The sequence below is a fragment of the Salvelinus sp. IW2-2015 genome, linkage group LG13 (assembly GCF_002910315.2).
Source record: "Salvelinus sp. IW2-2015 linkage group LG13, ASM291031v2, whole genome shotgun sequence".
In the NCBI taxonomy this organism is placed as follows: Eukaryota; Metazoa; Chordata; class Actinopteri; order Salmoniformes; family Salmonidae; genus Salvelinus; species Salvelinus sp. IW2-2015.
In genome coordinates, this window is record NC_036853.1 from 34,304,589 (window position 1) to 34,330,934 (window position 26,346).

Below are 26,346 nucleotides of genomic sequence, written 5' to 3' on the forward strand. Positions count from 1 at the left end.
GGGCCTGTTCCCGAGGAAGCAGCGTATCCTTTGCGTCGGGCTCGTCAGAGTCGTGAAAGGAAAAAGAAGATTCTGCTAGTCCGTGGTGAGTAATCGCAGTCCTGATGTCTAGAAGTTATTTTCGGTCATAAGAGATGGTAGCGGCAACGTTATGTACAAAATAAGTAAAAGAATAAGTTACAAACAACGCAAATAAGCGACCCAAAAAACCCAATCGGCTGGGGGCACGTAAAACGTCTGCCATCTTCTCCGGCGCCATGTTTCAGAAGGAGATAATGTAATTCAGGTTTATTCCCCGCAAGTTAATGAAATTAATAATAAATCAATTGAAACTGAATAACCTACTTACAATAATATAGTATATCTGTATAACATGTGTTCAGACATCGAATGTAAACAATGCAGGATTTTCAAGAAAGTTCGAGTTCCACGAACATAGCACCAGCTCTATGTCAACATATAAAAACTGAGCCACACTGGTGATAATGTTAAATGAAAACCTTGGGAGTATTGCCTCAAGACTGCAGATGCAAGCAAGGTCAAGAGAAAATGGTTCATGACCACACATCATCCTATGGCCTTAAAGAATGGCTACAGCTGTGTACAAGCCAGATTGGGTTTATGATGTCTTGCTCATTCGGAGGTAACTGTGTACACCCCAAAGGCCATGGCATTTCAGTGCAGAATAGTTCAACCTTCATCAAGGTGCTGATTTGACCAGACCACTACTGTAGTTTTATGATGAGAACGCTGGGAGCATAAGTTAAGCTAATGTACTGTATAGCAATAGATGCATGGCAAGTACACATCATTCTTCTGTACATGTCACGCCCTGACCATAGAGGGCTTTTTAATCTCTGTGTTGGTTAGGTCGGGGTGTGACTAGGGTGGGTCATCTAGGGGTTTATATGTCTACGTTGGCCTGTTGTGGTTCCCAATCAGAGGCAGCTGTTTATCGTTGTCTCTGATTGGGGATCATATTTAGGCAGCCATTTCCCCTTTGTGCTTCGTGGGATCTTGTCTATGTATAGTTGCCTGTGAGCAGTATTATAGCTTCACGTTTCGTTTGTTCGTTTTGTTGTTTTTGTTCTTTGAAGTTGTCTCTTCCTAATAAAAGGATGGAAACATACCACGCTGCATCTTGGTCCACTCCTTTCGACGAGCGTGACAGTACAGTGTCGCAAAGAACGCCATTATTACGAAATTTAAAAAGTACTATGTAACAACACGTCATATAAATGTTTTCACTCATGTAACTACAGTGTTACTACACAGTCATAAGAGCAACTTAAAGTGCTGTCAAAAATGTATTCAGGAAAATTCTGTTTCCTTTCCCATTCAGCAGAAGCGACACAGTTTTAAGCCTGACTGAGTCCTGCTTGTCCTGCCATAGAGAGCCGAGCAAGGCTGGGCAGGCGACAGGCCTCACGTATGCATCAGAATGCAGTCCCCTGTCCGCTCTGTCCCAACACCGCCCGCCTGCCCTCGCAACACTAGATGATAAGTCACCTAGCCTGGCCATATTGATTGGACTCCGGGAGCCTTATACAAAGGATAGCAGGGAGCTGAGTGATTGTGTTTTACAGAGAACATTATCACTCCACCGAATGAGAGAGTGGCGAAAGAGAGAGAGGCCCGGCCAGGAAATGGAGAGACCACCAGCCACGGCGGGAGGGAGTATATGACTTGACTCAGTGAAGCACTCAGTCCAATTTGAAAGCCAAATTGTGGTGCTTTAGAACAAAAAGAGACGGTTACAGATTGTCGGGTGATTTTTCTCTCTTTGGTCTGGTCTTGGACAGATTTACAATACTATTACTATTTCTATATATTGCATTTTCTTCTATAAATTCATTACAGTACTGAATCAAATTACACTGTACTGAACGTGTACTGCATTTCATAATCGGGGGGAAAAAAACACCGAAATAAATACTAGGCTACTATGTGACATCAGTTTTAATCTTATTCCTACATCCAGTGTTTTAATCTATTTTATCACGACAGTGGTTAGAATGGTTAAGGACAATTCTGTCAAAGGGATTGTATTGAGCCTTCAGATAACAATCCAAGTCAGCGTCTCTGCTTCACTTACAGTAAACCAGCAGATGGACACATTTGTCCGTTATGGTCATTTAAATAACTTTTACAGTTTTACCCCAGTCTATTTGTTTTGAAAGGTAGATTTATGCTTCTGCATGGTTTTATCAGCTCTGTCTGTAGATTAAACATGGACCCGTCTGCCAGTAGATCCCAGTGATCCCGTTGAAGGCCTGAATGAAAGCGTCCTTTTTTTCTGCTACCTTATCTCTCCCTCCCTCCTTTCTCTCTCTCTCCCCATCTCCACCTCCCTCTCCTCTTCTCCTCCTCCCTCTCTTACCATCCCTCCTGTTATCCCTCCCTCTTTCATCTCCCTACGTATTATTTTCCGGTCAAGCTGTGCTCTTCGTAGATAGGACTAACTTGGTAATCAGTGAGGGTATCAGAGCTCTAATAGACTCACACAACAGCTTCTCTTATCAGCCAGGTGCAATCTGGGGCTGCCCGCTTAACAAAGAATAAAATTTAAAAAAAATCCATGCTGCCGCTGGCACTTTAATAGATTGATGCTAAAAGTTTAGAAAATAAAACCCTGCCTGCTCGGCTAGCACGGTAGAGCTGCTTCCCTCAGACAGAGGGGCCCTCGATTGGAAGTGGCAGCTCGCGTTCTCTGCATCAGCCGGCACTGTCATATAGCCCGGGATGTGTGTGTGTGTGTGTGTGCGTGCGTGCGTGTGTGTGTGTGTGTGTGTGTGTGTGTGTGWKYRYSTGYGTGTKTKTKWKTKTGYKTGCGTGCGTGCGTGCGTGCGTGCGTGCGTGCGTGCGTGTGTGTGTGTGTGCGTGCGTGCGTGTGTGCGTGTGTGTGTGTGTGTGTGTGTTAGCACCTGATACATCACACGAGAGCGGCGTCTGAAAAACACATGTACTCAGAATCAGGGAATCAATAGAACACTTAATGAACAATTAGCGGAACAGCTGTAGGGCTGTCAGAGGCCCATCTGTATACAGCTCAGAGAGAGAAGGGAGAGAGGGGGAGAAAAAGAGGGGGGTGGATAGAGAGCGGGTAGAGAGAGGGAGAGAGGAGAGGGGGCGAGGGGGACAGAGACGGGGGAGAGAGAGGGAGAGAGTGGAGCAAAAGGGTAGAGGGGAGTGAGAAGAGAGAGAGGGGAGCGGGCCTAACCCCATAACACTGGGCCTATTGCTTCAGGACATACCCCCCCTTCCTCCTCCCATGCCCATAACAGCCGGGCCTATTCAGCCAGCAGAGCCTTCCTCCATCTCCCTCACCTCAGTAAAAATATGGAAATGGTTCAAGACATCTTTCAGGCTGAAGGATCGATAAATTTGACAATCTATGGCATTTAATTAAAATGGCCCCCGGAAGAGAGGCAGTTTGTTTTTCTGTGCTGACTCGGCCTGTCGTTTATTGCTCAAATGAATACATAAGTGTGTTCATAAGCACCTTTACATTAAATCCTCCTTACTCTTTAAAATAGGGTGGACCATGGTTTTCACCCCCCCTCACGCCTATCCGGCCTGCCAAACACCATGGACAGATTAAATTAATATCTAAACCTAGTGACTTTTACCGTATTCTTGATGCATAAAGAGATATCCCTCCACCTCGAGCCATGACAAATGAACGTTGGCGACAGTGAGCTCTCTGATTCGCTTGTCACTGACGGTGGCGACCTTAGCTGCCAATCAGGTGGACAAATAGTCAACAGTAAACGTACACCGAGTTGTTGGATAGGTTCAGCCTTCGTGTGTGTAGTCTGCATAGCTGACATTTATACATGTTACGAGTGGACCAGTGGTGTATGACTGACATATATTATGGTTAACTAAGCACCATGTAGGGTTTGGACGGTGGGATGGACAGAGTCTTGTAATTGACCTTGGACACCCTCTGTCGTGATATATTAAAACTTCATTTAAAGAAGAACAACCCCGGGTGGAGGAGGGATGAAGGCTCTACCTCCCTCTCCTGCTGTAATGGATTAGATGGGAATCCATTACGCATTTCAGCGAAAGAAAAAGTATGGCCTGAGACCTGCTTAAAAAAAAATTTGTAGTGAAAATGTATGTGTTCACACGTTCCACTGAATCATTTTAAATGTTATTTTTTAGCATATTAGGTATATGTGTTGAGAAGACCTATATTTCAACGGAGTGTGGAGACCTAGTATTATAATAATGGGCACATTAATACATTCATGATTTTATCCTCTGTGGTATTTGTGTTTTGCAGTTGTTCTGGTATTCTTTTAGAGATCATACGCACGCACGCACGCACGCACGCACGCACGCACGCACGCACGCACGCACGCACGCACGCACGCACACACACACACACACACACACACACACACACACACACACACACACACACACACACACACACACACACACACAGAGAGTTGTTGTGACAGTTCTCTCACCTCTACATCAGAGTGGTTTTATGTGTCAGCCAGGCTGCAGAGATCGTATCACTACGCTGTGTAAATAACTAGCTCTTTGGCCCTAACTCCACGGGCGGATGCACACCAATAGCCACCGGAGACGTTTCACTGTCCTGACATTTTCTTCCCTGACCTCCAGTCTAACTCACTCCACTTCTCCAACCTCATCTTTTAATATTTGCCTTGGACAATGGTCCACTCATTGGTAGAAGTGTTTGAAAACCAAATGATTACTAGGCATGTCATTTTTGATCATTCAAATTTCTAGGGGATTAAAAAAGGTTAGATTGCACCATCATGTTGAGTCTTTAACAGGTGCAGGTGCTGATTAATTTGATTCACTGAGGCAATTACACCCGGATCCCCTTTAATTACTCTGGCTTTATGGCGTCTCTCTGCAGCACCAGGATCACGGAGAAGCTAGCTAGGGCCCTGCAGCCGCAGGAGGATAGTAGTGTGTGTGTGTGTGTTGCAGATCCGCAAGCGCATAGGCAACCACACACAGCAAGTACTTAAGCATGCAATCACGCACTCTCGTATGCACAAACACGCACACACAAATGTGCACACGGACACACATTCTCAAACATACACATGCCATAGACATGCTCAACAGAATAGATTTACACAAATATACTCTCAAACAAACAAACAGGTACACACTCATACAGTGCGCTGGCTATAAGGAGACGCGGTAGAATACTAACGGACTTAGGTGTGGAGTGAGCAGGGCTATGAAACCTCAGTGTGGCAGAGACTCATGCACAGCGATGACAGGGGGAGGTAAGGCTAGTGGTAGAGGGAATTGTGTTAGTGTGCAATATACTCTCTTTCAAGCACAATGCACAGGTGCACAAAGTATGTTATCACACACACACACACACACACACATACACACTTGGCACCCCTCTCGACACAGGAGTAGGAGGAGAACTGAGTCGACAGCTACACAGCAGGCAATATCCTGTGCCTTCAGCCCCGTTGAGGCGCAGGATCCTTCCTTCTCAGGCTGCGGATGCATCTGGTTAGTAAAAGCTGACAGAGGGCCGGCCATGCCTGAGAGGAGAGGGGAATGAGGAATTTCGGTGTTCCTCCACATCACCCCGGAGACCATTTGCCTGAGATTCCCTGTCACCGGGAATAGAAATCAAAACCAGCACACACATCTGTTGTCTAAATGTTAACTGCAGTGCCCTCCATGTTGTCACAGCCAGGCAAGGTTAGCCAACACCGGCTAGGAGGCTTTTCTTTGGGCACCTGCCATGGCAATGTTTAACAGAGAGAGGAGCAAATCAAATCAAATGTATTTGTCACATGCTATATACAGGGAGTACCAGTGCCAGAATAATGTGCAGGGGTATTTGAGGTAGATACAGTGCCTTCAGAAAGTATTCACACACCTTGACATTTTCCACATGTTGTTGTGTTACAGCCTGAATTTAAAATGGATTAAATTTAGATATTGTGTCACTGGCCTACATAGAATGCCCCATATTGTCAAAGTGGAATTATGATTTTAGATTTTTTTTTTTACAAATTATTTAAAAATGAAAAGCTGAAATGCCTTGAGTCTTCAACCGCGTTGTTATGGCAAGCCTAAATAAGTTCAGGAGTAAAAATGTGCTTAACAAGTCACATAATAAGTTGCACGGACTCAGTCTGTTTGCAATAATTGTGTTTAACATGATTTTTTTATGACTACCTCATCTCTGTACCCTACACATATAATTATCTGTAAGGTCCCTCAGTCGAGCAGTGAATTTCAAACACAGATTCAACCACAATAGCCAGGAAGGTTTTCCAATGCCTCGCAAAGAAGGGCAACTGTTGGTAGATGGGTAAAAATAAAAAATAAGTGGAAATTGAATATCCCTTTGAGCCTGGTAAAGTTATTCATTACACTTTGGGAGGTGTATCAAAACATCCAGTCACTACAAAGATACAGGTGTCCTTCCTAACTCAGTTGCCGGAGAGGAAGGAAACCGCTCAGAGATATCACCATGAGGCCAATGGTGATTTTAAAACAGTTACAGAGTTTAATGGCTGTGTTAGCAGAAAACCGAAGATGGATCAACAACATTGTAGTTACTCCACTATACTATCCTAAATGACAGATGGAGAAGAAGGAAGCCCGTACAGAATAAAAAATATTGCTGCATCATGACAGCTGTCTGGCAGTGGGCCACTGGAGACATTCTGAGACACGTGAGGCATGCAACGCCTCAGCACTCCTCAGGAGCCCAAAGAACCGAGGCAGGGCAAGGAAGGGACAGGGACAGGACAGGATGGGACTGAATGGACAGGACGGGAGAGGATAAGACGGAACATGACAGGCTGGAAGGGGATAGGATGGGACAAGACAAGACAGGACAGGTTGGGAGAGGACAGGATGGGACAGGGCTGGACAGGATAGGACAGGATGGGACAGAATAGGACAGGGCAGGATAGGTCCGGGACCGGAAAGGATGGGAGAGGACTCGATGGGACAGGGCGAAAGAGGATAAGACGAGACAGGACAGGAGGAAAGTGGATAGGACAGGATGAAGAGGGCTGGACAGGGCAGAATGGGGCAGGGCCAGGACCAGGACAGGACAGGATAGGAGGACAAGACAGGGCAGGTCAGGGAAGGACAGGACTGGGCAGGACAGGATGGGTAGAACAGGACAGGGCAGGACAGGGCAGGATAGGACAGGGTAGGATAGGACAGGGCAGGATAGGACAGAGTAAAGCAGGACAAGACAAGACAGGGGTGAGAGGAGGGGACAGATGTGTGGACAGACTTGAAACGTAAGCGTCAGTGCGTCAGGCAGTATTTATGTTCTGACGACTGCTAGGACACATATTTACTCTTTTAGACCCGTCACAAAGTGATGAGATTTCAAAGTGGTGGAGGTGCTTGTTTGACGATGCACTGCATACCATTCCACAGCGGTGGGCGACAGAGGGGTGAGGAAGGGTCGGGCGTAAATCTAGCACTGCTGCACCTGGCGTGGGGACAGGGACGGTTTGGGAGGGGATAGGTCCGACACCTAAGAAGAGGACAGGACTTCACACTTACACTACATGTTAGTGTGTGTACATTGGTCATACATACTGTATATGCAGTGGTGAAAAAAGTACCCTGTTGTCATACTTGAGTAAAAGTAAAGATACCTTAATATAAAATGACTCAATTAAAAGTGAAAGTCACCCAGTAAAATACTACCTGAGTAAAATTCTAAAAGTATTTGGTTTTAAATATACTTAAGTATTAAAAGTAAAAGTATAAATAATTTCATATTCCATGTATTAAGCAAACCAGACGACATAATTTTCAGGGGCATGCTCCAACACTCAGACATTATTTACAAACGAAGCATTTGTGTTTAGTGAGTCTGCCAGATCAGAGGCAGTAGGGGTGACCAGGGACGTTCTCTTGTGTGTGAATTAGACAACTTTCCAGTCATGCTAAGCATTCAAAATGTAACGAGTACTTTTGAGTGTCGAGGAAAATGTATGGAGTAAAAAGTACAATACCGTAATTAAACATCTCCACATTATAAATGCAATGTTTAATTGCACTGTAAGATCAATTGCTAGGCTGCACTGTAAGGATCTGGGGGTTGAAGAAGGCTAATCTCAAACATCTACAATACAGTGGAATGTAACATGGTTGGATTTTCAATTATGTTTTGGCTTCAATTTTTTCATGTTTTTTTAAAACACATCTTCACCCTTCACTATGAAAGGTCTAGCTCTAGCTTACAGAGACACCATCACAGCTGTAGTCCCAAGAATTTGTGTGCTGCCGATTCCGCCAAAATCCTGCTTCATTCCAATCCTGCGCACTGGAAGATGCGTCACCCAAGGGCTGTGTGACCAGCAACACAAGCCATTTCCTCCCATGAATGACACCAAAATAAAATCTTTATTGAGTGTCCATCTGTGAGCTCCAAACTCTGGGACAGAAGGAGGCCTCATGAATTCCCTTCCCTTTCATGTGAGGAATGTGCTCGGCTGGGCAAATTAGATTTTCAAGAATCCACAATGTCAATGACACTATTGGCAGCTGTGTCTGTGTTAATTAAACAGGAGGGCATGGTTAGGAGAGTTAGAGTGTGTGTGTGATATGTGTTAGTGTGGTTTGGGGGGGGGGTTAGAGTGTGCTTATGTGTGCGGCTTTGTACAAAGCATTTTCCCTGAGCCCATCCATGACTCACTAATCAAATATTCATACATCCCTGTAAGTACAAGGTGAACATAGTAGACCCTTTTAGCACACAGCAGCCATCCCTGTGCCTCCTCGCACAACACACTCTTTCATGTTCACTTGGGGCCTGACAAAAATCCCCAAATCCTGATCCCCCATAACATTCCCCCTCCCATCACATTCCTCTCCACAGCAACCCCCCCATCCACAGACTATCCACCGCACCAAAATACAGAAACATTGCTGCATATTTAATGGCTTGATGTACAGTTCTCTGTCCACAGAGTTGGCCGGTTGGCCTTAAAAACAGCCTTGTTATGTATGAACGTACTGATCTGACACTTCCTGTAAATGATGCCATTATGTCCTCTACCAGCTCAAATAAGGCTGTATCACATCCGGCCGCGATTCGGAGTCCCATAGGGCGGCGCAAAATTGGCCCAGCGTCGTCCGGGTTTGGCCGGGGTAGGCCGTCATTGTAAAAAAAGAATTTGTTCTTAACTGACTTGCCTAGTTCAATTCAAATGTTTTAAATAATAAAAATCCAATCAAATGTATTTGTCACATGCTTCGTAAACAACAGGTGTCGACTAACAGTGAAATGCTTACTTATGGACCCTTCCCAACAATGCAGAGGGAAAACAATAGAAATAATAGAAAAATAATAACACAATGAATAAATACGCAATAAGTAACGATAACTTGGCTATATACACACGGGGTGCCAGTACCGGGTCGATGTGCTGGGGCTCTCTGGTTTCTCAGTGAATGGACATGTGAACAGATCCCTGAACTGGGACCCCCGAGCCCAATGCCAAGCTCCTCACAATACAAGAGTTTGTATTGTGCGTGACAATATGTAGAGCATAGCTCAAACGATGGGAGCAACAGAAATATTACCCATGGCAACAGTGCATTGTTGCACACAGCAATATTTTATTTTCCTCTACAGGCGGACACAATCCCAGCCTGTGTCACAGGGTCACAATTTCCCACCGGCTGGTTAATGGGCTGTAGAGATGGTTAACACGTACGATTAGTTTTAATCTAGTACATTTGACTGGGTAACAAACAGGGTTGAATACATTTCAACACATGTCAAGTTTTGTATTTTTCATTGCAAAGATGAGACAAAACCCCCCAAAATCTCTCTTTAATGCTTTTAAAACGTTTAAAGAGGTGCAGGGATCAGATGAGAAATTCGAAAAAGATTGTATGATTTTATTCTACTTTGCTGCACAGCAGTGTGAGAATCAATATTGTGATAAAGAGACACATTTTGTAAATGTTTGGCAACACTGGTAGAATGTAGCTGTCTTTATAGATTTACAGTTGAGGGGATGATCTTGAAACAGTCAAACATTATCGTACAACATTTCAATTATATTCAACCTTATCTTCAACCCACATTAAAAAAATTGTGTATTCTACAAATGTCTGTCACCATTTAAACAAGATGATTCAATTATTTCAATGCAGTTAATAGTCTATTTGAAGTTTGTAACTAGTGCGATTGTAATGAAAGTGCAAGGAGAAGCAAGGCATTGTACCCGTCACCTCTATAGATGTGTTTGACTGTGACATTGACAAACCTTCCATTTAGACTCATTTAATTTGCTTTGAAAAAAGAAAAAAAGAAAAGTCATGAACCAAAGTACCTTTTCAAGGACAATAATCAGAAATGCTCAAATAACCTCCCTCAGAAAATGCAAAACATCTCTTAAGGTAAATGTGATAACAACCTAGAACATATTTTACCAATCCAAACCTCCAGTACTTTCGAAGTATTGCTAAAACCGAACTATAGTATATGAATGGCACTCTCCTATACAAGCACTTCACCGGGTTATAAGGCCCAGCTATAGAACCACAGAGATATCCTTCCTCATACACGTCCTCTGATGATCCCCGTTGGCAGCTTCTGTAGTGCAACACTGCTTTCCTTAAAAGGTAAATGTGTGTTATATTTGGCTGAGACTCACTCTTCCAATAAGACAAGGCACCCGATTCTCCATCAGTATCAATAATGTACAATGTATAAGATTCAGTACAGCGCATATCCCCCAGTACAATTTCATATCCATAATACAGACTACTGGTATGTTTGATTATTTTTCTAATGTTACTGATTACATTTGAGCAGTCAAAACTAACAGCAACTATCTACAAGTACAGGATAACACTTTGAATGTTTTTATGTTTAGCTAATTAAGCCATGAATGCTGGTGTGAGAAAATAAATAAATACATTTAAGTGTCTGAAATAATTGTGGAATAGCCTAGCAGATCCATAGGGTATAGGGAGTGTCTGAGATGGGCGCTTGAAAGGTCCAGTTTGACGAGTCCTGGCCTTGGATAAGCCTGTTTCAGTCTGTCTGGTAAAGTCACTTCGCCGGCCATTGAAAAGTCTCTGATCATGACCTTTGCCCTTGGCGTCGGCCTTCAGAGCAGCACAAAGTCTCCAGCAGTGGCAGCCGCTGTCCGTGGGTTGTGGGATGAAGGGCCATTCCCTTTTCTCCGGGGTTAATGCTGCCGAAAGGTCGTAATCTCTTCCGTGACCTTGCATGAAAGTGAATGCTGGGTATTTGTCCTTCACTGATGGCTGAAACACCTGATTCATAAACAAAAACGTACGATAATACGATAATACGATAATGGCACACGAAAGTCAGGAAAGTTTCATGAAGTATCCAAAGAAGCCCACCTGAGAGCAGGAGAGCAGGAGAGCAGGGAGAGGAAACGGGAAAGCTGCCTCAGATTCACAGCTAAATGGTGCCACCTAGTGTCGAGTTAATTTTATGTACAGAAGCAATATGGTCACAGAGCAGATTTTATCAAAAGTTAACACCTGTACTCACCATGTGTGACCCTGTGCAGACATGCCAAAAATCATGGCGTTATGCCAAAAATCCAATTGCGCTATTTACTGTCTTGACTCTATGATAAAAGTTCTGTCACACTTACAGCCATTCTCTCATCTCACTCCCTAACTATGCTTTCAATGGGATATCCATTTTATTTGATTTTATTAAAAACGAATAGGATTTTGACCAAATAGTAAAGCCTTTAGTTCACCCACCTTGGACAGTTCTTGGCTGATTCTCTCATAGTCCTGGGTACTTCTAGAGTAGAAGCCTATGGTACCACTAGGATCCATCTTACTGAAAGGCATCTTCTTTGGCGACGGGCAATGATACGACTAGAAACACAAAATGATAAAGAAATGGACAGCAATGTGGTATTGCCAGTAATATTAAAAATAAATGATTGAATTGCTTGTTAGTACAGTAAAGTATCAAAGATATAAGTGCGAAACTAAAAGGACATATTATGAAGATAAAATGTTATGTTTTATGAATGCAATGCAGTTCTAATTAATCTTGTCAAACTCACAGACTGGTGAAAATAAAAGTCTAGCTGTGTCTGATCTCTTGTCACATTGTGTGCTGCACCCTTTGACCAAGCATCAGTAGAAGTTCCAATGCAGTAGTCTAATACACTATGATAAATGCAGGTTTTATGTGTACCAGTGCTGAAATATTCAGGATCATAGTAGCTGAGCTCCTTATATTCCACATGCTGTATTTCTCCACAGCAGCAGCCTCACATGTCTGAACAGCAAATAAATCAGCAACCAGACTCAGTAATTGCGCATAGGCTGCTTTAGGATTCATATCCTTAAGTACTAACAGAAACTATTAAATTCACATTACTGAGTCCCAGTCAGCTCAGTGTAATTTCCCATTACCTGCAGAGGGAAATGGCTCGTGCTGACATCCACAAAAGACTGACAGTAATGAGGGTCCATGTAAATCAAGCTGTCATCTACAAGGACAAAACAAAAGACAAGTTATTCAAAAAAACATCTGATTATTACAAACACTACCACGCCAACGACACATTACTTCCCTCCACTTTCTATGCAGAGTAGCTCAAAGTCATTCCGCTAGGCTACTGTTAGCCTTCTTACAGTCAAATACGCCTCTTGTTTTTTAATATCGACCAGGGTGGATTAAACTCTGCATAATCAAATGTCGTTGTGCAAGCACATTTTTTACCTCCGGCCACGGAAAGGAGGCTGTCATTGAATTTTTGTGTAGGGCAATTACTTTTACAAACACACAATTATATTCAGGTATTTGCATATGATGTATGTGGGCTGGAGTTGCGTTTTGGCAGCGAGAATGTATTGCTTGTCATTTAGACATAATCCGGGCACTGTATTTCAAATTGGTAAAATGTAAATGCGTAAATATTGACTGCCAAAATGTACACCTGAAGGTTCCTCCTGGCTGCTGAAGGTGATGGAGAGTCGCTCACTTTGGGCCCCACTGGATAGATGAGGATGAGATGATATGCATAATGCCTCCTATGGAAATCAATTACGAACACAACTTGGGAGGTTAACCCCTCATGATAAATGAGCCAGACTTTGATGGTCAGAGAGAAATAAAATAAGCGCTGTTTCACACTCACTCCTCTCATATCCAGTCCTCTACGGTCTTCTCCTCACGTACACAAATGCATGAACTTACTATGCCTCTTTATACAGAGAGGAGAAAGGACATTATGCTAAATTATCTCCACTTCCCTCGCTCTAGTCCTTTGCTCTAGTCCTTTGCTTGGTTGCTGGGTGAAACACTAACCTTGAAAGCCCACAAAGTAGCAGGCCTGTTTGGACTTCCCCTTGATGATGCCGGTACAGTGCTCCAAACTCAATATGCACTGAGGAGGATGGAGACCAGGGGACAAACAGTCAAATGGGTCGTTCCGCCACCTGGGTACCTTCTGATTTCTTTTTTTTTTTAGATAGAAATGTTTGATTTCACCTAATTTTACAATGTTGTCCACCCAAAAAGTTTTCCCATCTCACAAAATAAAGTACTACAGTAAGTGTCAAATAAAGTAACAGGTTTGACTATAACAGGGTTGACTGTGACAAGTGTCACGTTGAATATAGAGATCCGGGCTCTTTCACAGCTGGCCGCAACCGGGAGACCCATGGGGCGGCGCACAATTGACAAAGCATCGTCCGGGTTAGAGGAGGGTTTAGTCTACTCTGACTGACAGGTCAATCTGGTCTTGAATTCAAACAAACAACAGACCAGGCCAATGGTCCAATGGCCAACAGACCAGGCCAGAATGTACAATATTAGGAGGAAATATATATATACTGAACAAAAATATAAACACAACATGCAACAATTTCAACCATTTTCCAGTTCATATAAGGAAATCAGTCAATTGAAATAAATTCATTAGGCCCTAATCTATGGATTTCACATGAATGGGCAGGGGCGCAGCCATGGGTGGGCATAGGCCCATTCACTTTTGAGCCAGGCCCACCCACTGGGGAGCCAGGTCCAGCCAATCAGAATTAGTTTTTCCCCACAAAAGGGCTTTACTACAGACAGAAATAAATACTCCTCAAGACCAGGGAAGTTTTCCAAAGCCTTGCAAAGAAGGGCAAAAAGCAGACATTGAATATCCATTTGAGCATGAAGTTATTTTGTGTAAAAATAAAAAAGCAGACATTGAATATCCATTTGAGCATGAAGTTATTCATTACATTTTGGATGGTGTATCAATACATCCGGTTACTACAAAGATACATACTTCCTTCCTACTAACTCAGTTGCCAGAGAGAAATTAAACCGCTCAGGGATTTCAACATGAGGCCAATGGTGATTTCAAAACAGTTACACAGTTTGATGGCTGTAATAGTAGAACACTGAGGATAGATCAACAACATTGTAGTTACTCCACAATACTAACCTAAATGACAAAGTGAAAAGAAGGAAGCCTGTAACCGAATAAAAATATTCCAAAACATGCATCCTGTTGCAATAAGGCACTAAAGTAATAATGCAAAAAATGTAGAAAGTGTTATGTTTGGGGCAAATCCAATACAACATATTACTGAGTTCTACTCTTCATATTTTCAAGCATAGTGGTGGCTACATCATGTTATGTTTATGCTTGTAATCATTGAGGACTCTTTGACAGAGCTTGAAGAATTTTGATAAGAAAAAAGAGTCACAGCTAAAAGGCTGCCAAAGGTGCTTCTACAAAGTATTGAGACATGGGTGTGAATACATTTGTAAATGAGATACTTCAATAAATGTGCAAAAAAAATCTAAAAACATGTTTTCAAATTGTCATTATGTTGTGTGTAGATGGGTGAGAGAAAAACATATTTAATCAATTTTGAAATCCGACCGCAACACAACAAAATGTGAAAAAAGTCAAGGGGTATGAATACTTTCTGAAGGCACTGTATATCATAGGCTACAGTAGGCTACTAAATATAATTTCCAGTAGCACTACGAGTCACCTAATAATGAAGATGAAGCCAATGGCTACTCACGTGATGGCCGACGCGCTCGTCATGGCATTAGCCTACCTCAAGATGAGCTACTTAGAGAAACAGTGCTGCTGCAGTTAGCTAAGAGTTATTGAGAAAAAACAAATATATTGGCTCTACAGACAGATTAGTTTTCTCTTTTCAGCAGTAAGCATTTGCTTTCCAAACTGTACGTTTTTCACGTGATTGCATTTCGAAAATCTGCAAAAGTCAAACCAACAGCCGCAACAAACCATAGAAATATAATCCATAGATGGCTATTCCCATTCAAGTCTGGAACGGCATCCACTGCTAGTGTACCAACGAATTGAATTGTCATATTGCCAGGGTAAGATGTTACAAAACCCTTCTATGGATTATATATCTATGTTCACAATGCAACAAATAAAGGAAACTTGAGTAAATGAGGAATACAAAGTACATGTTACAGTATGGTGTGCATTTTGCTGGCGTCGTTTAGGTCCACTTGTAGAATCTATGCCAAGGCGCATTGAAGCGGTTCTGGCAGCTCGTGATAGCCCAACACCCTTTTAATAGACTTTATGTTGGTGTTTCCTTTATTTTGTCAGATACCTCTTTGTACTTGTGATAACTTAATCCAGTATTTTTTTAAATAAACTATTGATCGTCTGTGGCTAAATTATGCTCTCTGGTGCATTTTTAACATTGAGAGTCGTCTCCTGTGGTTGGATATGAAATTATAATTTCAAAAGTAACGCAATTCATGGTTTTGGGTCCAGCCCCTGAATCACACAATTGACCAGTCACATTTATTTATTATGCCGTTTATTTTATTAATCAGTTACCCAATCAAGGAAGGGCCCCCAGTTACCCACATGGGCCCTTTTCCTCCTCTCCCCCCACCTCCATCTGATGATTATGGCTACCCGGACTATTTGGCTACCCAGACTATTTGCATTGTTGCTACTCTCTGTTTATCATATATGCGTAGTCACTTTAACTCTACATTCATGTACATACTACCTCAATTGGGCCGACCAACCAGTGCTCCCGCACATTGGCTAACCGGGCTATCTGCATTGTGGCCCACCCACCACCTGCCAACCCCTCTTTTACGCTACTGCTACTCTCTGTTCATCATATATGCATAGTCACTTTAACCATATCTACATGTACATACTACCTCAATCAGCCTGACTAACCGGTGTCTGTATGTAGCCTCGCTACTGTATATAGCCTGTCTTTTTACTGTTGTTTTATTTCTTTACTTACCTATTGTTCACCTAACACCTTTTTTGCACTATTGATTAAACCCTGTAAGTAAGCATTATTGCTTTACAACTCAAGCTTTGGAAGGCATAACTCATTCCCAGTTAAATGTATTTCTATTCTGAGCCTTACAAAATAAGTAACACCTGTTTCAGTGATTGATGGTACATTTCAAAAACTATATGGAATCTTCTCTGAATTTTCTGTGACACTTTCTTATCTGGATAGTAAATTAAACATATCTGCACCAAAACAAATTACAGAAAAAACTCAACTCTTACATATGATAAGGAAAGACATACAACTAAAATAATATCATACACAACCGCTTCCCTTGCATTCAGGTGCCACACAAGCAAACCATGTCATATCCTCCTTTCCATCGTTCCTGTAACAAAATCAACAATTTCTATAGTAGTCCTCAAGTACATTGACGTTTCTAGCTTGGTCTTCGATCTGTTTGTGCTATATAGTCAACTCCTATGCTATGGTAACATGGCATGATAACTATCATACATTAGGGGTTAGCAAAACCGCATCAACAGATCTGGGACCAGGCTATAGCATTTCTACAACCTGCACCACCAGCTTAGGATGTACAGCAGACACCACCAGCATCAACCTAGGAGAGTTACAGCTGCTTCTCTGCCAATCGATGTTCACCTGTTTGTGTGTGTCCCATACTCTTTGTCCTTGTCTTCACCAAGTAGCTAATCAACAAAAGCATCTTCCTCGAAGAAGTCCATGACCTCACGGTCCTCATCCTGCAGGCCTTCCTCAACGATCACCATATAGCACATAAGGGGATCATGAATGAACACAGTAAAAACTAACGGGCAGCTAGAAAAAGCTCAAACCAAGTTTATTCACCCACTGGGTCATGCAGCTGCAAAGACAACATGCAAGTCACACAAGAACATCTTTATACCTTCCAACTAGGCGGCGTCATCTCCTTGTGTAACGCATGTGAAATGGCTAGCTAGTTAGTTAGCGGTGGTGCGCGCTAATAGCCTTTCAATCGGTTACGTCACTTGCTCTGAGACCTTGAAGTAGGGTTTCCCCTTGCTCTGCAAGGGCCGTGGCCTTTGTGGAGCGATGGGTAACGATGCTTCGTGGGTGACCGTTGTTGATGTGTGCAGAGGGTCCCTGGTTCGCGCCCGGGACGAGGGGACGCCATAAAGTTATACTTACATTGATGCTGTTGACCCGGATCACTGGTTGCTGCGGAAAAGGAGGAGGTTGAAGGGGGGTGAGTGTAACGGATGTGAAATGGCTAGCTAGTTAGTTAGCGGTGGTGCGCGCTAATAGCCTTTCAGTCGGTTACGTCACTTGCTCTGAGACCTTGAAGTAGGGATTCCCCTTGCTCTGCAAGGGCCGCAGCCTTTGTGCAGAGGGTCCCTGGTTCGCGCCCGTGTCGGGGCGAGGGAACGGTCTAAAGTTATCTTAGACGCTCATTAGACGCTCATTCTCTGTTGTAAGGCAGAAACATAGTAGGTTCCTCTTAAATGTGTGTGTGTGATAGGACTATAATCATATGGTGGACCGGTGTGGCCCCCCTCCCAGCAGTGTCTTCATCTGTTGACCTTATTTTGAGTTGAGTTCAACATCCCTCATGGTCCTGGTTCCTCAGCAACTGGTCTGCCTTATCAAGAATTGAAAACTAGACTGTTGCCCTTTGCCTCCCTCCTAAGGAACATTCATATTCAACAATAACATATTTGAACAGAACATGAACTTTCTGCACTTCCCCTTTTCCCAATCGGTAACTTTCCACACACCTAGTTTTAGTTTCTCTTTACCCTTCCTTAACTCCTAACATATACATTCCTTATACATGTAAAGTAATCAGTAAGTTCTAGTATGGTAAAAATGAATACGTATTTTTCAAGCTAGAATCCAGCAGTAGCTACAAGTTATCAACCTTTTGGCAAGGTGACAGTTACATTTTATAATCCTAAGGTTTTCATTCTCACATTTGAGAAAACGTAACAATTTCATATCGGATAGTCCATAAGTGAAATATCATACCAAAGTTGATGGGAGCTAGGAACAGGACAACCATAGTCGGCACCATCTTGTTCAAATAATATGATCACGTATGCCTGTAGCAAAGTCAAACCAGCTAGACCTCCAGCCTGTGCTTTTAAAAGTCATATGATTTATCATAAGGGTTATACATTCATTCTTGCATTCAACAGCCAGATGGCTTACTATTTTTTAGGATTCATATCACAGATAAACATACACCTAATGAGATATCTAGCTAGCAAATAATAATAGCTACCCTCTCGCTTTCTTCTGGCTGGCAGGCTAGTAGCTACAAATCCAATTACAAGCCAGTTCGTTTTAGCTCTAATACCTAATGACAAATATTCTTCAAATAGTCAATTTGAGCATTTTATTTTCTACAGTCATCAAAGAAAAAACCCCAAATGTAAAAAAAGACCAGATGTAAGTTAAATCAAGTAGGCTACCTTGGTACATTTTGGGTGACTTACTCTGACTGCAGCTTGAACAACAGTAAACAGGCTAATGTTAGCTACCATTATTAAGTTAGCTAACGGACTTTGGTAGCTAGCAACCTAGCTAACATTATCTGAGGAGACACTAGCGGCCTGGAAATACGATGACATTGCTAAAGTAGGCAAGTCATTAGTATGAAACAACTTTGCAATCATTATGTCGTCAAATTTACTTTAGAGAGATGGCAATCGCCATAGCTAGAAAAGTTGGTCAAAAATATCTAGCTAGCAACGCTAACGTTATCTAGCTAAAATCCAGTACTGTCCCATAATATTAGCTAGCTAGCCTCTTTTAGAATGTGAGAGTAAAATATTAACACAATAGTTTCTAACATGTAGGCTCGGCTTTCCTGAACAGTCCTATTCCAAGTCAGAATGTTGAACAAACTTCATTTCAATTTACTTTCCCTGTTGTCCACCGATTTTGTCCCTATGTCGGAGATAATCTGATAGAAACGGGCCACAAGGAAGTCTTATCAACCCGACCTACATTAGATGGTCTGTATATCAGTTTGGTTAAACCGGTCTTATTTTGAATACTGATGCAATTCAGTGACAAACACTTGCACAATATAGTAGAAGGAGATGATATTAGAGAAGTAGTCATTAATATCCTGGGAAAAGTGGCACCATGCATCAAAGACAAGCTAAGAGACGTGATTGATGTTGTACATCGACTTGGGAAACGAAGATCTGATGGACCCCCTATCTTGCGCTTAACTATGCGCCATTACAGGGACATCATATGGAAAATGGCCAAGGGGAACACGTTTCTGGACGAGAAGAAACTCCGCATCAAAGAAGCTCTGATACCGCAGGATCAGGCTGCCAGAGAGAAACTGTGGCCGCTTATACAGAAGGCGCGACAAGAGGGAAAGAAGGCGAGGTTCAAGGGCCCACACGCGTTAATCGAAGGAAGAATGATTACTGGGTAACTCTGTTGACATGAACCAAATTGGAACTGTGAGTACTACCATGAGTACAGTTAATGTACTGCCAATTATACATGTACCGTTCGAACTACAACTGATGAACACTTGCCAAGAAAAGGAAGTAAATAGATTTGTTATTCTGTTAACCACCGCTACCTCAGCTGAGCGTAGTTTTCCGTCGGAGTAATCCTCTCAAGGTTCACCGTTTGTTTTATTGTTCACGTTAATACTTGTTATCTAATTTGTGTTCTTTCTTTTTTAATGCAGGAGTTCGTTTTCAATTCACTCAATATCGTTAGTCTGAATGCTAGGGGTTTGAGAAATCCTACAAAAAAGGAAAGCTTTATTTTTATACTGTGAACGCAGTAACGCAGATTTTGTCCTTCTTCAGGAAACTCATTCGGGTGAAAGTGATTTGAAATTTTGGAAAGCACGATGGGGAGATATGGCCTATTTCAGTCATGGATCAAATCATTCTGCTGGTGTTTTGACACTTATTCACAAGTTTAAAGGTGACATTCTAGAATCCACATCTTCACAAGACGGCAGATGGGTCATAGTAACTGTTAAACTTGACAATGCTATTTTCATCATCTGTAATGTATACGGACATAACTCACATGCTCCTAATAAGACCCTTTTTACATTATTTCAGGGGATTTTAACGAAACACCTGATGCATCTGCTGATCGTTTTCCTCCTAGAACGAGTCAAAACCCTCAAAATAGTAACATTATCATTACATTATGCAAGGATCTCTGTGTTGAGGATGCCTGGCGTTATTTCAATCCGGATGCTAAGGGTTATACCTGGACCAAGAAAACTATGTTACGTAAATCTAGAATAGATTTGTTCCTAATTTCCCTTTTTTTGTTACAATTTGTTATAGATGTAGATCATCAGTTGGCTCCCTTTCCTGATCATCACTTGATTTCCCTGAATTTACAAGCTACTAAAAAACCAAAAGGTACTCGAGGATATTGGATACAATACAATACACTTCTTAAAGATACTGCTCTCATTGAAAACATCAAATCATTAGCTAAAGATATTTTTGCAAGAAAAGACTTGGGTCATGGAAGTAGATGGGAATTTTTYAAATATAAAGTCAGAGTGGTAGCCATTAAACGCGCCAAAGAGCTGATGCAATTAAAGAACCATAGAGAAAAGGAGATGATGAGCAAGCTTGACAGTTTTCTAAAGAAAGATAATCTATCTGAAGAAGAGGAGTCTGTGTTCAGGTCTTTACAACTAGAATTAGAACAGACTTACACGGATCTGGCAAAGGGCGCCTTTGTAAGGTCAAGAGCAAAATGGATTGAAGAGGGAAACTACAAAAGAAAATCTATAACTGCACTCAAAATTAACGATGTTTTATGCAAAGATCCCATTACAATATCATCATTTGTCAATTCCTTTTATGAAAACCTTTACAGCTTTCAATTTCAGGAAGATGGTTGTGAAAGCTACATTTTCCACATTCAGAATTATGTCCCTGTAATTGAGGATGATTTCCACTCAGTTTGCGATTCACCTGTGTCAATTGGAGAAATTAGAGAGGCTCTGAATTCAATGAAAAAAGGGAAATCACCTGGCCCTGATGGCCTGTCAGTTGAATTCTATAGACAGTTTTGGGAGTTGCTAGAAGACCCGATTTTCAATATGTTTCAAGATTGCATTAAAAATGGGGAAATGGTCTCCACTATGAAACAGGACCTCATTTCATTGATTCCGAAGCCTGATAAAGACCCTTCTCTCATTGACAATTGGAGACCAATTACTTTATTAAATGTTGATTACAAATTGATTTCTCTGGTTTATGCCAAAACATTAAAGAAAGAAATAGATACCATTTAGAAATGAGACTCAAACAGGATTTATGAAGGGCCGTCACATAAGCTCTAACATTCGTTTAGTCTTTGACCTTATAGATTATTCAGATGCAATTGACTCAGATGCGGTTGTCCTATTTCTGGACTTCTGTAAAGCCTTTGACACAATTGAACATGAATTTCCCTTTAGGTCTCTTAAACTTTTTGGATTTGGTGAACATTTTATTAAAGTAATTTGCATGTTTTACAAAGATATAAATAGTTCTGTGCTACTAAACCTTAATACTTCCAAAAGATTTAGTATCAACAGAAGTGTACGACAGGGATGCCCAATTTCGCCATTTTTATTCATTTTGGTTGTGGAACTTCTATCTCTAGATATTCTGAATGATGCACATTTGTATGGCTTAACCATTTTTAACAAAGAAATCAAAATTTCCCAACTAGCTGATGATACTACTCTTTTCTTAAGAGACAAAGACCAGGTCGCACATGCCCTTAATGCTATAACGGCATTTTCTATTGCATCAGGATTAATGCTGAATGTTTCTAAATGTGAAATCTTATGTTTATTTGACTCTGATGATAAAGAAATTGAAAATATTCCTGTAAAGGACTGTGTTAAATATTTAGKAATACATCTGTCAAAAAACCACTTAGTCAGACAACATTTGAATTTCTCTCCTAAAATTAAGAGAACTAAAMATATATTTAATAATTGGCTRCAAAGAGAWCTTTCTATACTTGGGAGAGTACTTCTGTCCAAGGCAGAGGGACTGTCTCGTTTTGTGTACCCCTCATTATTGTTATGTGTAAATCCAGCTACTTGTAAAGAGATCAATAAGACCTTTCTTGACTTCATCTAGAAAAATAAGTCTCACAAACTAAAAAAATATGTCCTTTCTAACAAAAGAGCTGAAGTATTGGATTTTGTTGACATAAATAACACTTTCAAGATAAACTGGTTGAAAAAATGTTTGATCGATACTGATTCAATATGGTATTTCATTCCAAATAATGTGTTTAATAAATTGGGAGGTCTTCAATTTTTACTGAAATGTAATTATATTCCTGAAAGATTACCTGCTAAATTGGCTAGGTTTCACCAAAAGCTTTAATGGCCTAGCAAATATGTTTCCTGCACAATTTTTCCCCTCATAAAGCTCTTTTGTGAAATAATTCAGACATAACTGTAAGGAATAAGTCATTGTTCTACCCAAGCTGGCATGAGAGGAATATTGACTTTGTTCTTGATATTTTCGACACATATGAACAATTTATAACATTGAAAGAGTTTCCAATACCTTTCAGAGAGTTTATTTCTGTGATCAAAGCCGTTCCCAGTGGTCTAACTACACTTATGAAAAGTCATCTTAATTTTGGGAATGATCACAAAGTTTATCCAGAACTCAGATTGGAAGGCATGGGCTTACTTGAGAGATCTTGTTGTAATAAATATATAAGACTAATTCTTCATTCACAAAACCAACTTACACCGAGAGGAAAGTTTTTCTGGAACATGCTTATTCCTGACATTGTCTGGAAAAATGCATGGTTAAGGCCTTACAAATACTGTATACCAAACAAAGTTAAGGAAGTGCACTTCAAAATTTTACATAAGATATATCCATGTAATTCTATGATTTCCAAATTTGTGGCTATTGATGATATCTGCGTTTTCTGTGAAAAAGAAGGTGAGAATCTGTCTCACTTGTTCTTTGAATGTAAATTTGTGTCAGAATTTTGGGAAAACCTTGCAAAGTACTTATTTACCATTATGAACACTGCCTATATTTTAACATAAAATATATAATATGTTACTATTGCAATGATAACAAAACCACTGAAATGATTGTTAATTTTTTTATTCTTGTTGCCAAATATTTTATACACAAACAAAGATTCCAAAATTCTATACCAAAATTAGCAATATTTCTGATTGAATTTAATTATCTTATTAAAACATTAACCCTAGTGAATAACAACAAGAATTAATCATTCATGAATCATTATAATAAGATATTTTTTGTATTATTTTATTTTTTGTATGTTTGAGTATTGTTAATACCTGTGTTTGGTTTGCTAGACATGTTTGATGTAGCAATGTAAGTAGATTTTTGTATTCTATTTTTATTTTTTATTTTTTTATTTTAAATACTACAGTAAAAAACAAAAATATATATATAAAAAAATAAAAAAACAATATGGCCAAGCCCAACCGAACCACAGATCAAATGACAAACACATCCAGCTGATTGCGAGGAAACCTGCTTCGGTCAACTAAGTTTGGTTACATTCGGCTATTATTTACATATTGTGCTTCACGTGCAATGAGTCAAGAGATAGAAAATACAACCGACAAAACCTACCGGCGCCGCAAAAAGTAGGGTAAACAACACTGTCCTGTGGATACCCTATCTCCACCTCCTACCGCCAAAAGGACCAACAGCATGTACAAACGGTAATAAGTGTAAGTATAATTGTATTCAACATTCAGGCTTGTAGAGACTATTGCCTCTTTTTTAGGGCGACTTTGTTCAGTCCGATGCAAGGTGTGCTGTGCTGTGCAGGAGGTTCRACTGAACATTTCTGACAGCCAAATCAGAAAAAGTGATTGTTCAAATCAAATTCTATTGGTCACATACACGTTTAGCAGATGTTATTGGGGGTGTAGCGAAATGCTTGTGTTTCTAGCTACAACAGTGCAGTAAAATCTAACAAGTAATATCTAACAATTTCACCACAATACACTCAAATCTAAGGTAAAGGAATGGAATTAAGAATATATAAATATTTGGACAAGCAATGTCAGAGTGGCATAAACTAAGATACAGTAGAATAGAATATAATACAGTATATACATATGAGATGAGTAAGATATGTAAACAATTATTAAAGGTACTAGTGTTTCATTATTAAAATGGCCAGTGATTTCAAGTCTATGTACACAACCGTTCAAAAGTTTGGGGTCACTAAGAGATTTCCTTGTTTTTGAAAGAAAAGCAACAAAAAAAAGTCCATTAAAATAACATCAAATTGATCAGAAACACAGTGTAGACATTGTTAATGTTGTAAATGACTATCGTAGCTGGAAATGGCAGATTTTTAATGGAATATCTACATAGGCGTACAGAGGCCCATTATCAGCAACCATCACTCCTGTGTTCCAATGGCACGTTGTGTTAGCTAATCCAAGTTATAATTTTAAAAGGCTAATTGATCATTAGAAAACCCTTTTTGCAATTATGTTAGCACAGCTGAAAACTGTTGTTCTGATTAAAGAAGCAATAAAACTGGCCTTCTTTAGACTAGTTGAGTATCTGGAGCATCGGCATTTGTGGGTTCGATTACAGGCTCAAAATGGCCAGAAACAAAGCACTTTCTTCTGAAACTCATCAGTATATTCTTGTTCTGAGAAATGAAGGCTATTCCATGCGAGAAATTGCCAAGAAACTGAAGATCTCATACGACGCCGTGTACTACTCCCTTCACAGAACAGCGCAAACTGTCTTTAACCAGAATAGAAAGAGGAGTGGGAGGCCCCGGGGGCGCAACTGAGCAAGAGGACAAGTACATTAGAGTGTCTAGTTTGAGAAGCAGACACCTTACAAGTCCTCAACTGGCAGCTTCATTAAATAGTATCCGCAAAACATCAGTCTCAACGTCAACAGTGAAGAGGAGACTCCGGGATGCTGGCCTTTTAAAAAACAAGAACATTTCTAAGTGACCCCAAACTTTTGAACGGTAGCGTATACAGGCCAGCAGCCTCTAATGTGCTAGTGATGGCTATTTCACAGTCTGATGGCCTTGAAATAGAAGCTGTTTTCAAGTCTCTCGGTCCCAACTTTGATGCACCTGTACTGACCTCGCCTTCTGGATGATAGCGGGGTAAACATGCAGTGGCTCGCATGGTTGTTGTCCTTGATTATCTTTTTGGCCTTCCTGTGACATCGGGTGTTGTAGGTGTCCTGGAGGGCAGGTAGTTTTCCCCCGGTGATGTGTTGGGCAGACAGTTGCTGTACCAGGGGGCAATACAGCCCGACAGGATGCACTCAATTGTGTATCTGTAAAGGTTTGTGAGGGTTTTCGGTGCCAAGCCAAATTTCTTCAGCCTCCTGAGGTTGAAGAGGCACAGTTGCGCCTTCTTCACCACAATGTCTGTGTGGGTGAACCATTTCAGTTTGTCAGTGATGTGTACGCTGAGGAAGTTGAAGCTTTCCACCTTCTCGACTTGCGGCCCCGTTGATGTCTATAGGGGGGGGGGTGCTCCCTCTAATGTTTTCCTGAAGTCCACGATCATCCTTTGTTTTGTTGACGTTGGGTGAGAGGTTATTTTCCTGGCACCACACTCCCAGGGCCCTCACCTCCTCCCTGTCGGCTGTCTCGTCATTGTTGGTAATCAAGCATACTGCTGTTGTGTCGTCTGCAAACTTGATGATTGAGTTGGAAGCATGAGTGGCCACACAGTCATGGGTGAACAGGGAGTACAGGAGGGGGTTGAGCACGCACCCTTGTGGGGCCCCAGTACTGAGGATCAGTGAAGTGGAGGTGTTGTTTCCTACCTTCACCACCTGGGGGCAGCCCGTCAGGAAGTCCAGGACCCAGTTGCACAGGGTGGGGTTCAGACCCAGGGCCTCGAGCTTAATGATGAGTTTGAAGGGCTATAGTCAATGAAGAACATATTCCTCTTGTCCAGATGGGATACGGCAGTGTGCAGTGTGATTGCATCGTCTGTGGATCTATTGGTATAGTGGATCTATCTATAGTCATTTAGTT

The 26,346-nt window shown here is 41.3% G+C and overlaps 1 protein-coding gene across 1 annotated transcript; it reads right to left on the reverse strand.

Moving 5' to 3' along the window:
• Positions 1–7,471: 7,471 nt before the first annotated feature.
• On the reverse strand, positions 7,472–17,075 carry LOC139028563 (cysteine protease ATG4C-like). The gene is made up of 5 exons (XM_070446326.1): positions 17,004–17,075; positions 13,337–13,415; positions 12,439–12,515; positions 11,770–11,889; positions 7,472–7,531 (listed from the first exon to the last, which is right to left on the reverse strand). Exons 1-5 carry the CDS (start codon positions 17,073–17,075, stop codon positions 7,472–7,474), a joined length of 408 nt encoding a protein of 135 aa, XP_070302427.1.
• Between the last annotated feature and the right edge of the window lie 9,271 nt (positions 17,076–26,346).